Consider the following 12,188-nt stretch of genomic DNA (forward strand, 5'->3'; position numbering starts at 1 on the left):
TGCCAAGGAAGGCTGAATTGTGAAAACCATCTGGTGATCTAAATTGTGTTGAAAACTTATTGGTGCATAGGTAGGAATAAAAAGGTATGCTGTATGATTCGGTTTATTTATATTTTTCATTGCAAGGATATTTTGCAAATGTCTGAGAATTTTTTGAAAAACAATTTACTCAGAACATGAATAGCTCTTTTATTTCTTTAATCCTCTCATTATGTCTAGAGTAGTCATAACATGCTTGTTTGTACACATTACCTGTTTCTTGTGTAAGAAACCACTACATTTCAAGGGTTTTTAGGTCCTTTCTTATTCTAAAGAAGCTGTCTCATTTGGTATATGCGTCAGAATGACTTCTGGTCCTGACGTCTTGCTAAAAGTTTCTGCAAGCTTTTCTGTACTCCTTCTTCCCCACATAGTTTTGTGGATGAAATTCTTTCTCTTTGTATATAGTTTCCTTCTCTTGTAAAGGTCTGTTTCTCTGCTGCCTTTCCTCTGTGCCCCTCAACCGCTTCCTCACTCCTATTTCCTCTTTTCTGTGCTGCAGGATACCCAGATGGTTTCCTGCGAATGCTTTGCATCCTTTGCACAGACTCCTTATACTACAACACCATTTCCTTCCCTCACAGGAGTGAACACTTGTCCTTCTTTCAGCTTTTTATTTCTGTGAAAGGATTTTTGACTGCCATTCCGTGCAGTTTCCAGTTAATCTGATTCTATTCAGTATGGCTGAATTTTCCGGCTGGCATTCATCTATTCAGATAATAGAAACAGTGATGCTTTTTTACCATTATTTTATCATGTAGTCTTCTGATCTTCTTTGTTTTGGAGATTCTGTCTTTAGTAAATCATTAACCAGAAAAATCATGTTGTCAGTTTCTAAAATACAGTGTGCATCGTTTACAATGTGTCTAATATGTAATTTATCTCATACTAATATCAAACAGAAGGTAGTGGCTATTTAGACCACTTTGACCTACTACAGCCATCAGTTTAAAATTTGAAGCAAATCAGTAGGAATTAAAAAACTTATTTTTATTATAAAGATCAGATATATATTTAGAATATTCATCAATTGATAATGTTATTTTGGTAGCAGTTGCACAGGAACAGCATTCAGTTTACTGATGGATATGAAGTAAAGGAAGATATCGGAGTTGGGTCTTACTCTATCTGCAAGAGATGTATTCATAAAGCTTCAAACATGGAATATGCTGTAAAGGTAATTACTTTGTTATGAAACACTGTTTTCAGGTTTTAGCATCGTAGACATTGTGCATCATTAATTTATTTGCCATAGAGAGCGTAGCAAATGAAGATAATTTTTCTAATATCAAAAGATTATAGATGCAAATGTGAATTATACTAATCAACCAAATAGAATGTTTACTGGCAGATATTTATATAGAATTCTATGGGGTTTGTTATCTGTATGCTGGTTTGGGTGATGAAAAGCAATCTTCAGTCTTTGAAACACCTATGTAATTACAATAAAACTGATGGGAGTAACATGACTGCTTCTAGAAGAAGTTGTACTATGAAAAGCTTACATGACTTTTCATCATTTTTTAAAAATGTGATTGATTACTTTTATTTAAACATAGTTATATATGGGGTTTTTGCTTCCAAAGTAAATTCATAAATTGTCAGATATCTAGGAGTTCATAACGGTGCTTAAGTCTGGTATACCTTCCAGAATAAACTTAAAATCTTTGTCTTTGCTTGCTGGTTTTTTAACAAGTTTTCTAATGTTTTTATGTTATTCTGTCAGGCTTTCTAGCACTTCTTTGAAGGCATTAAATTCTTAGTTGAAATCAGTAGAGTACCCAGAAGTGGAATGATAAGGTTTTTTTGTCTTTCTGTATAACACTGTGGGGCTGAATGGTTACTATGAAAGCAGGAGTATGGATTTGCAGACTTTAAAGCAGGGGGGAAGATTTAAATCCTGTACTATGAGGTGGTTCTCTTTTTGAATTGTTGAACAGTTTACTGCTTAAATATGTAAAATGTGAACACAAATTAAGTATGTTTTGCTGTATCCTTGTACGCAGATTGTCTATTGGAAACCCTCCAATTTCAATTTGGTAGTTACATACTTGTCTTTATTCTGGTTCTGGCCAGGAACAGATTTGACTTCTGTGCTTGCAATTTGAAGTAATTTCTTGAAACTGGAAGAAAGTAGTGGCATAGCTGTTAATTCTCTAAGCTGTAACATTTACTGTGAAGATTGCTTCGCTTTTCTGTTGCCTCTGTTGTGACTTTTTTCCTCAAGGAATCATGAAAAAAGAATGAGGTGATCAGTGTCCAATGTGTTAGGATGGTGCTGGTAGCAGTAAGAGCTTAAGGATGTCAAGAGGAAGAAGGGGTAAGGCAGAGATGGAGAAGACTTTAGAGGAAATTCTGTAGTTCAGAAGGAGAGAAAAAAAGGAGAATAAGAATAATACTTTTTAAGCAGGGAAAAATAATATTTTGCTTGTTTGCACAGGGAGGACTTCGGAGCCTGATAGCAAGCCTCCAGAGATTCGAATGAACTTTCGTACTGGAATACTTGTCTGAATTAACTCTGAGAATTTTTTCCTTTTTCTTATTTTTGATTCCCTTACTCTCCTGCTTGGTCTTTTGCTGCACTAAGTATGTGTTTGAGATCAGCTTTGTGAAAATCAGTTCATTAGCGTTGCCAAACCAGTATCTCATGTCAAATTAGGAACTTCCTATTTTATTAAATGATGGGTGACTAAGTCTTATCTACTGAACAGCCTTGCATTATTTATCACAGCCTGAGGGATCAGATCACTTATCCTCCAAAACTGTTTTCAACTGAGAGATTTTTTTCCATGTTTTTCCAACGTTTTTTGCTTTGCCTTGCTGTTCCAATTTAACAAACTTTGTTTTGGTTATAATCCATGCCCTTTACCAACAACAATAAATATTGGTTATCTGTTTATGCTAGTAAGCACACCAAAGTGTTACACTGTATAATATTCACCAAAAGAATTATGCCTATGTATCTATTTGCTCTTACAGATTATTGACAAGAGTAAAAGAGATCCAACAGAAGAGATTGAAATCCTACTGCGCTATGGACAGCATCCGAATATTATTACTCTAAAAGATGTAAGTAGTGTGTTAAAGACATCCTTTAGTGTACTATAATTGCATATCACTTTCTAATTTGAGAGTTGACAAACTACATGATTTAGATTTATGTTCATGTTTTTCAGTATTTAAAAATAAAACAATGTCCTGATGCAATTTATTCAACAATATCCAATTTTTCACTGAGATGTCTCATTGTCATCTTTTAAAGATGCTCATGTTTTGATACAACATAATCCTAAGCAGTCAAATAATTCGTCCTTCATAAATCCTAGCACAGGAATAACTCATTTAATGTTGGCTGTATTTTTAAAGGAACAAGCAAGTTTTTTGATTGCTTAGTTAACTTTGAATCTACTTTTGTTTACATTAGTCAAAAGTAATTTTAAAGTACATTATTATATAAGTGAGGACTCACTGTTAGCACAATACCCAAAGTAATTTTCATGGATAGTAATCAGTATTACTCAGTAGTGGACAAAATATTTTCAGAGCCATGGTCATCACTTTTTGTTACCTAGTATCTTTATCTGGTCTTTGTATGGAAGGTTATCTAGCTATTTTTTTCTTATATTATTTGCTCTGACCATGGAAACACTTTGAACACAAAAAGCAAACAGTAACATAAGTTGGGAGGTAGAGGTTTTTCATAGTGAACAGTAGATTCTGATGATCTAACAGAAGAAGAAAATTGTCTTTCTTTCCTTGATTATGCATTAAAGAGGATTAAAAATTAAAAAGGCACATGCCTAACGACTTTCTTAGCCTGCAGGAAGGTATTCTGGTCCCCAAAACCAAACCTCAAGCAAAACAGCTAACCATTTCCAGGAAGTTGAGCTCAGATGAAGGGAGATTCTCAGACATTTTGAAGTCATTAAAACAGTAGCACATAACTACGGTGGAGATGAGTACTAGAGAACTCTGCCTAAAGTTCTTCTCCTATAATCTGTCTTCACTTCATCAGTATGATGTAGTTCGGCCCTTTCTTGGGAGAACAAAATAAGTTAGATACACAAGGGAGCCCACCATGGAGCTTACCTTATTGCAAGCAAGATATCACAATTACAGTCCCATTTTCTGTTTGTTCTGCTTCACATGGTTGGACAGTAAAGCTACCTGAAAGCAACTGTGCTAACATGCAACCTGTATCAGTATTCACATTGCTTTTAGCGCTGCATGCGAGGTTTATGTGCTATTTTAATGAAATTATGGAAGTTATGTTATTTAATGAGTAAGACAAACTTAAGGAATGTGAGTACTTACCTGAACTTTAGCATTATTAATAGTTCACACCGAGAGCAGCGAAACCCAGGCAGCTTTGAAAAGTTGCCACATATGCTGAATTATTTTACTTTGTAATTAATTCTTCATCATCAGTCATCTTCCAGCAGGAGCCATCTTTCATTCACACCAACACTAATACACAAATAGCAAAAGGAGGCTACAAAAAAAAAGCCTTAAGTCCACAGAGGAAGAAAGATAGTAGGCTGTAGTTCTCACTTATTTCTACTTCAGATGAATTCCCCAAGCAGAGTTTATGGAAGTATGTCCAGTGTAAAGAAAGAGGTATAGGATTCATATGTAATAGAAACTTGTATAATATCTGCTACTGTAAGAATTTAACATTGTTTTAAGTTTTCATTGTCCTAATACAGATGCATGGGGCAGATTGCTTGCATATCCCACAATATAGTGGTGTGCTATTACAGCTTTCAGAGGAAAGAATAAGGAGTACTTGGCCTTCAGGCCTCAAACTCACTAAGGGCACCATGTATTATTATACGAATAAAACTCAATGTTGATTTGACTCAAGTTTTCTTCAGTTCCACACCAAAATCTAAATGTTTCTATTTTGAAATGCCAAAATAAAATGTTTTGGCATTTAAGTGCATGTCTTTGGAAATTACTATTCTGCAAGAAATAATTTCTTTCTTTTCTTGTATTTCAAGAATAAATGCAGTAATGTTTGAATTTAGCTTAGGATGGAAATTTTCATTCTTGCCCAGCCTTTTTATGTAATTTACTTCTGAAGGTGTTTGGATTGAAACAATGGATATTCAAAAGACCAAATTCTTTCTGTAATGCACAGTCCTCTGGGGTTTTTCCTTCTGATTGTTATCAGTGGTCTTTTTCAGTTACACAGTATATAAACAAAAGAAGGAGCGATATTGTGCTAAATCAGATGTCGTCCTTATCCAATATCCTGCCTCTGACAGTGGCTGCTAGTGGATGCCTAGGAAACAGTGTAAGAACGGAGGAAGCACACAGCTTCCAACAGACCATTACCTAGAAACTTCCTGTGCCGGGCCATTATATGTATTTCATTCTTTTTTACCTATTAGTTACTGTTCTGTAACAGAACTTTTGTCCTGTTTTGAGTTATTTAAAGCATCGGCTGAAGAATCTTTTCAGAAGCATTTTAGAAACCTGAATACAATATATCCAGTCTCCCTGTCCAAGTGCTTATTTATGAGTTAAAAAAAACTCCTAATATGTATGTGAAATCTTATTTCACTTTGCAAAACCCATGTTCTCCTTCTCCATTACATTATATTTTGTTCATGGGCCTACATCTGTTTCTGACTATAGTTTCTTCCAGTTTGCCTGTTAGAGAAGACATGATCTTTGACTGATCTTTGGCATGTGTAGGAGTTCATTTTAAGAACTACTATCACATTTATGATCTCAGCATAATACTGTTCACCTAACTGTGAAGACAACTTCCAACAGTATTTATTTAGTGCAAACAACTAAATTGATAATACCATTAAAGAAATCTGGGCAAGGGGAATGGTTTCTTTGGGGTGGGTTTGGGTTTTTTTGGCAGGCAGACAGGACCAGCAAGGGGTAGCAGGTAAAATAGTAACCAAATGCAAATTTTGCTTGAATGCCCCCTGCAGTACTGACATGTGTGTGCTCTCTCATGTCAAATGAAATAAGCTTATTTCCTCATTTTCCTACCACGATTAGAAGGAGCATGCCTATTAAAAAATATCTAAAATGCCTGTTTAGCATCTAGAATTAGATAATTCTGCTTCTTAATACTGTGTAATATTTAAAGGCTTAATACAAACACATTCAGATGATCGGCCATTTATATTTCATGGGGGAAAATTTGCTGTTAAATGAGAACATAGAAACCCATCATGTCGTCTTCTCCTTAAGATCATAAGCTTGTAAAGCTTGCAGAATTATTTCTTTAACACTCTTCCTCTTTTTTTTTTTTTTTTTTATTTGGTGAGAAAATAAATCCTTTTAGTATAGTTAAGAGCACAAAAAATTCTAAGCTTAAAAGTTTAGTAGCCTGTATTTCCCAGATAGCTTAAGACAAAGAAATTGGGATGAAAACTCTTTTTTTAATTTAGCAGATATCTGTTCCTAAATTTATTTTACTACAACTTGGATAATTGTTTCTACTTAAACACAAACTAGTATTTATTTCACATGTATTATGGAACAGAACAATTCCAACATCACCATAAAAAATAGGTTGAAATAATAACAGGGAACAGAGTCTGTAAAAGGTTTTGCTAAAGCAGGAACCACTTTCTGGATTAAGTTAAAAACCCCAAGAAAGTGCAACTGAAATGAAGTGCATAAGTATACCTTAAAATGTGTTTTCGTATAGTTTAGTCTGTAATGCCCCCTGGTGATAATATAAATAATTTTCAACTGTTGTTTCCCTTAGAAGATAAAACCCGTGCAAAAATTAAACTATTTTCCATAACTAGAAGTAAAGGCTAAAATATACATATTGTACAATTGCAGACTTTGGTATAGGCTTTATGTGCAGAGTAATGTATAAGTTGTAGGCCTTTATCATAGCAGCTTTGTATGCATTAACTTCAGTGTTCACGGAGGCTATTTGAGGTGAACTTAGATTTATTTTTTTCTTTTTTGTCTGTTCAGTTGGAATGATCTCTGTTCATATTTGTAATTTGGTGCAATAATTGCTTCTAGAATTAGGTCTAGGTTTGCCTTAATTAGACTAGTTTCTATTTATTACTACTTCTTAACTTCTCCCATCTCTAGTTTAATTTGTTTCAATAAAACTATGTGGAGAAAGCTACATGTTATTCATCATTTTTTGTCTTTAAACATTTACATGCCAGTATTTTAATGTTATTTCATTACCTCTTTGTAGAAGGTTTTGTGTTCATTTCTGAAGATGAACAATATTTGGATAGTGTGTGGGGTGAGAAATATGGGAAAAATAATTGAACAGAACAGCTTGTGGACACACCTGCACTATCTCTGTGCATTTCACAGGAAGATAGAGAATAAACATTTTGAAGTTTACCTCTTTATGTACTTTTTGCAGGTGTATGATGATGGAAAATATGTATATGTTGTAACAGAACTTATGAAAGGAGGAGAACTGCTGGATAAAATTCTTAGGCAAAAATTTTTCTCAGAACGAGAAGCTAGTGCTGTTCTGTTCACAATAACAAAAACAGTTGAATATCTCCATGCACAAGGGGTAAGTTGTCATCTTGGACAAAATGCTTACAGATGTTAATATTCTTCTCTTTCAGAAGTATAAACTCATATTTTGACATGTTCTTCTGTGCGGTAATTAAATAATTTTTTGGTAAATAATTACATTGCAGGAGGAATTTGTGTTGAAATCAAAACATTCCTCATCAGCTGTGTAGATGTCCAGGTAACAGAGGTCATACAACTGTTTCTGTTGTCCTGCATGCAGTCTGTCAGCAGCTCCATGGAATATGCAGATAATGACTAATAGGATATGAGAGGAAGTAAGCCAGGAAGAAGTGCTAGGACCAGTGCTGTTGCTTAGCTATGGGACCTGCTGTAATTCCAACCCCATCCTGTGATAGACCCTGAAAATTTGTTTTCTGCCTCTCACACTTTGTAAATTCTTCAACTTCTTGGTTTTGAAGAACATAGTTCATGACTTGTAACTCCTGTGCCATAGAGTCAGGAAGTTGTAGTGGACTGTTAGGAGAAAGAAAATTAATGCTTCAGGAAATTAATTTGGAGACAGAGGAAGTAGTTCAAAGATAGAGAAGGCCAGTGTGACAATCTCATGGCAAGAATGACAAGTTGTTGCAACTTTAAGTAAACAAGAAAAGGGGGATAGAGAAAAAGCAGACAGTAAGGGTGCAGGGAAAAAGTCAAGCTGCTAACACCTAATGTTATTACCCAGGAAAAGGTGCTTTGGAACACATAGTACTCAAATTATTTTAAGAAACAAATAACAATTCAGCACACACTGTCATTTCTGGGAGCTATTATTCCAGAAAACTTAGGATTGAAGTTATCTGGTGTATCTTATTCTGTGATTTACCACTTTCTTCAATCACTTGCTCACATGTGGGTTTTTATTTGAGCCTGTGTGCACAGGTCTAGAATCCTTGGCTAGCAGCATCCATGGGAATTATGAATAAACCTCGATACCTTCTGTATGGAAGTATAAATAATAGAATAACACAAATCATCACTTGGTTCCTTCTTACTACACGTGGCCAAAGAAGGCCCAGTGTCCTTGCATCAAGTAAGGGACTTTAGGGGCCTTTAGTTTCTTTACTGTAGATCTCTGTAAGTATTGGCATTTTAACTTGCATTAGATCACATGCTCTTTGGAACTTTTAATTTTGGAAATTTTGGGGTCTCCTTATGTTAAGTACACTTCCGCATGAAAGACGACCATATATGTAAATAGTGAGCACTTCAGTAGTCTAATTTTTGTCTGGAAGAGTCCTCCCTGTCTTCAGTGGATTTTTCTTTTGTAGCTCCTTTGGACACTGAAGGAGCTCATTTGACTATGGTATTAAGTAATATCTGTTTGACAGACTCTGAATCCATGTGCAGCCTCCACAACCCTTCCCAGAAGGAGTTTCCTCCTGGGCATTCATAGGATACTTTTGAACTGAAAAATTAGCTAAGCAAGGAATGAAATCTTCCTCTTCAGGGTAAGCAATACTACAAGCTCTCACCCAAACCATTCTAAAAGTATTAGGGCCAGCATACAACAATTAAAGGTTGGCACAATAGACATCATAAAAAGGATAAACAAGAAGTATCCCATCATCTTGGAGCAGAATAATTCTGCATGCTGGTAGATGATTGAGATTGCTAATCAAAAACATGATGCTAATAAAGAACTGAAATGTCCTGCATATTGTTTTGCTCTCTTCTGTTGCTCTAAAATAAAACATTATTTCTGTGCAAAATATCAATATAATCTAAACAATCTGACATATTTTTAAAATTCACCTTTGAGAAAACGGCTTAATACAGGAGGTATTTTATTTATTCTTTGACATAAACATTTTGATTGCTTAAGAATTAGCATTTGGATTTTAACTAGACTATTACACTTACTCTTCCTCCTACTTGAGAATTGCTTCCCCTTCTTCCAAAAAAAAGTACAACTCAAGCAGACTGGTTCTGGAAACAGTCTGCCAAATCCCCAGCTCTGTGCTGCTTCTGTTGCCCACCTCTTCCTTTCTACCCCTTTTAGGATCTATTTCACAAAAAACCTCACCAGCTAGAATAAAACTGTGGGTTTTTTCTTCTGCCTTTTGGATCAGTAAAGGACGTTTCATGCATTACTCAGAGAAAAAGGATTCTAATCTATCTAAACCACAAAAACTGAGGGCTATCAGGAGCTGCTTCTCTCATACACTGACATCTCAAGCCAGGATGTTCCCCTTAACATCTACTGTGCCAGCTCAAATTCTTTCATATCATTTGTATATTTCAGCTGACAAGGTGCTTCTTTCCATAATTTTAAGTATTTGTTTTGTTAAATTTGAGAATTGTAAAGTATTTGCATGCTGGAAAAGCCTCTACTAAATAGAATTACTGTGTTTAAATGGCTTTACAATCTGCAGACCCTCTGCAGTCTTTTCCTACTTGGTCTTCTGCTACTTACTCTCCTGAAACACTGCTAGCTTTCTGGAACAGTCCATAGAGCTTCTGATTCTGCACATCATTTACTTTCAGGAGTTTTGGGGTATCTTCTCATTCAATTGTGATTACCTTCTTGAAATATTTCACCAGTCTCTTCCATTCAAATTTAATCATGAAAATCTGTGTTTAATATTAATCAAATACATAGCACAATCAGGAAGATAAAGGCCTTTATAGCAGGTCTATTTAAATATTTAAAAGAGGCAATTTAGATCCTCTACTGTCTTACAGCAGTATATACCCTTTTCTTTACAGGGAGCAAAGACTCTAGAGGCTTTAGGCTAATTTGTCTTGTGAAGAAAATATGACAGGTTGTCTGATTTTGAAGGCTGTCCTTGCACATTCCAGGTTTTATTAAGGCTTGTTATAACATAGCTTCAAATAAGATCAGATTCATTCTGCCAGAACTTTGGCAGCTTCTACAGTTTTTGTCAAGCATTTTACATCTCAAGCACCTACAAAACAGCCACTTGGGAACCAGTACAGGGGTGTTTTTGACATGCCAGTCCATTAGGAGAATACCTCTTTGACGTTTTGTTATTTTTTGGCAGAACTGTATTAAAATTCCTCCTTAATCAGGCCTTAAATGTTTGCACTGAGATTAATTCAGATTATCTGAATGAAGAGAATGAATATAGAGGGTTACTCCAGCAGTAACTAGCATGTGGTTACGTAGCACGGTGGCACGTCAGCAGCTGTGGACATCTGTGAGTCCAAAAGATATTACTAGCCAAAGGTTCTGATTTAAAGAGTCTTATAGGTATGCATGTTAAAATAGGAAATACTTATATTCACCCATTAGAACAAGACATCTGGAACTGTCTGTACAAATAAATTAGGGGGGAGTGGGATGTCTGGAGGGGGCTTTATAGTTAGGATTTCCAAGTTAGAATTGTAGTACTCTAGACACCACTGAGCATCAGAATGCTGCAGCTGTTATTAGAAGCAGGAAATCTGGAAACTGATTGCTGATGGGAGATTTGAAATTAAGTAGCAGAGTTGATAATTATAACATAAAGCCTTTCATATGTTTAGCCTATTGTATTTAGTGGTTTGTTTTATTTTTTTAGGTTGTTCATAGAGACCTGAAGCCTAGCAATATTCTTTATGTTGATGAATCTGGTAATCCAGAATCAATTCGAATTTGTGATTTTGGTTTTGCAAAACAACTACGAGCAGAAAATGGTCTTCTGATGACTCCATGTTACACAGCAAATTTTGTTGCACCAGAGGTAAATACCAGGATAGCTTATATGCCTTGATTTGTTTTTATGGGATTTTTTTTGCTAGTTAGATATTTGTTTCATTCTTGTGTAGCAAGTGAAATCACTTTATAAACAGTAAAAATTTGAAATCTCTGTATTTTTATGGCATAATCAAAGCATTTCTAAGCATTTTTTTTTTCAGAAAATATATTTGTCTCCCTCAGGTTTTAAAGAGGCAAGGTTATGATGCTGCATGTGACATATGGAGCCTTGGTGTTCTACTTTATACCATGCTTACTGGGTAAGGGTAATTTTAGTTTGCTTTGCTGTAGAATGGCAAACCAATATAAACAAAAAGAATAATAAATGTGGGCCCACTGTTGAAGATGTTTCTATCAAGGCACTGATTAATCTCAACTTTGGCTTCAGTGGGGGTAGAATATGCTTTGCCTTTAGTAGAATCCAAGTTTGCAGGAACTGATGTGAAAAATTCTTGGCTTCTCATGTCTTATTTATTTTAGGTGTTTAATTTCTGCTTTTTGGTGATTTAGGAGTGAGGATTGGTTGTTTCATGTGAAAGTTAGCTGATTAAGCAGCATATATATTGAAGGAAATCCATGTTGTAAATATAATTGCAATGCATTGGAGCATGATTGTGTGCAAAATTCAGTCACTGGATAGTTTGAAGTGATGCAGTTAGGATACAATAAGTGCAATAGAAATGCATTTTTATATGCAACAGAAATGAATTTTATAAAAGACAATGACTAATAAATTCAACTATAGTTCCACAAGTTCAAAAGATAGTTGCTATTGCACCTGCCAAATAGATTATCTTTTTAAGATGGATTATTCAGATTGCCACTTTGGTTAAGAGTTAATATCATCAGAGACATTTTGGCATTTTAAAATAAATAAGTGACAAACGTACCTGTTTTTAAAGATAACTCTTTT

General features: G+C 35.0%; 1 protein-coding gene across 8 annotated transcripts in view; it reads left to right on the top strand.

Moving 5' to 3' along the window:
• RPS6KA3 (ribosomal protein S6 kinase A3) overlaps nucleotides 1-12,188 on the top strand; it is a 78,104-nt gene that overhangs the window by 58,038 nt on the left and 7,878 nt on the right. For 7 of the 8 annotated variants that reach the window (XR_005932794.1, XR_005932793.1, XR_005932795.1 and 4 more), the window contains 5 exons: nucleotides 1,091-1,216; nucleotides 3,019-3,108; nucleotides 7,412-7,570; nucleotides 11,100-11,261; nucleotides 11,459-11,535. Coding sequence is in view for 4 of the 8 variants with exons in the window: in XM_041124770.1 (XP_040980704.1) it covers nucleotides 1,091-1,216; nucleotides 3,019-3,108; nucleotides 7,412-7,570; nucleotides 11,100-11,261; nucleotides 11,459-11,535 (614 nt within the window). In the remaining 4 variants the exon portion in view is untranslated. The remainder of the gene's footprint in view (nucleotides 1-1,090; nucleotides 1,217-3,018; nucleotides 3,109-7,411; nucleotides 7,571-11,099; nucleotides 11,262-11,458; nucleotides 11,536-12,188) is intronic. The other variant, XM_030019857.2, reaches the window with a different exon arrangement.

Source organism: Aquila chrysaetos, chromosome 7 (genome assembly GCF_900496995.4).
Source record: "Aquila chrysaetos chrysaetos chromosome 7, bAquChr1.4, whole genome shotgun sequence".
NCBI lineage: Eukaryota > Metazoa > Chordata > Aves > Accipitriformes > Accipitridae > Aquila > Aquila chrysaetos.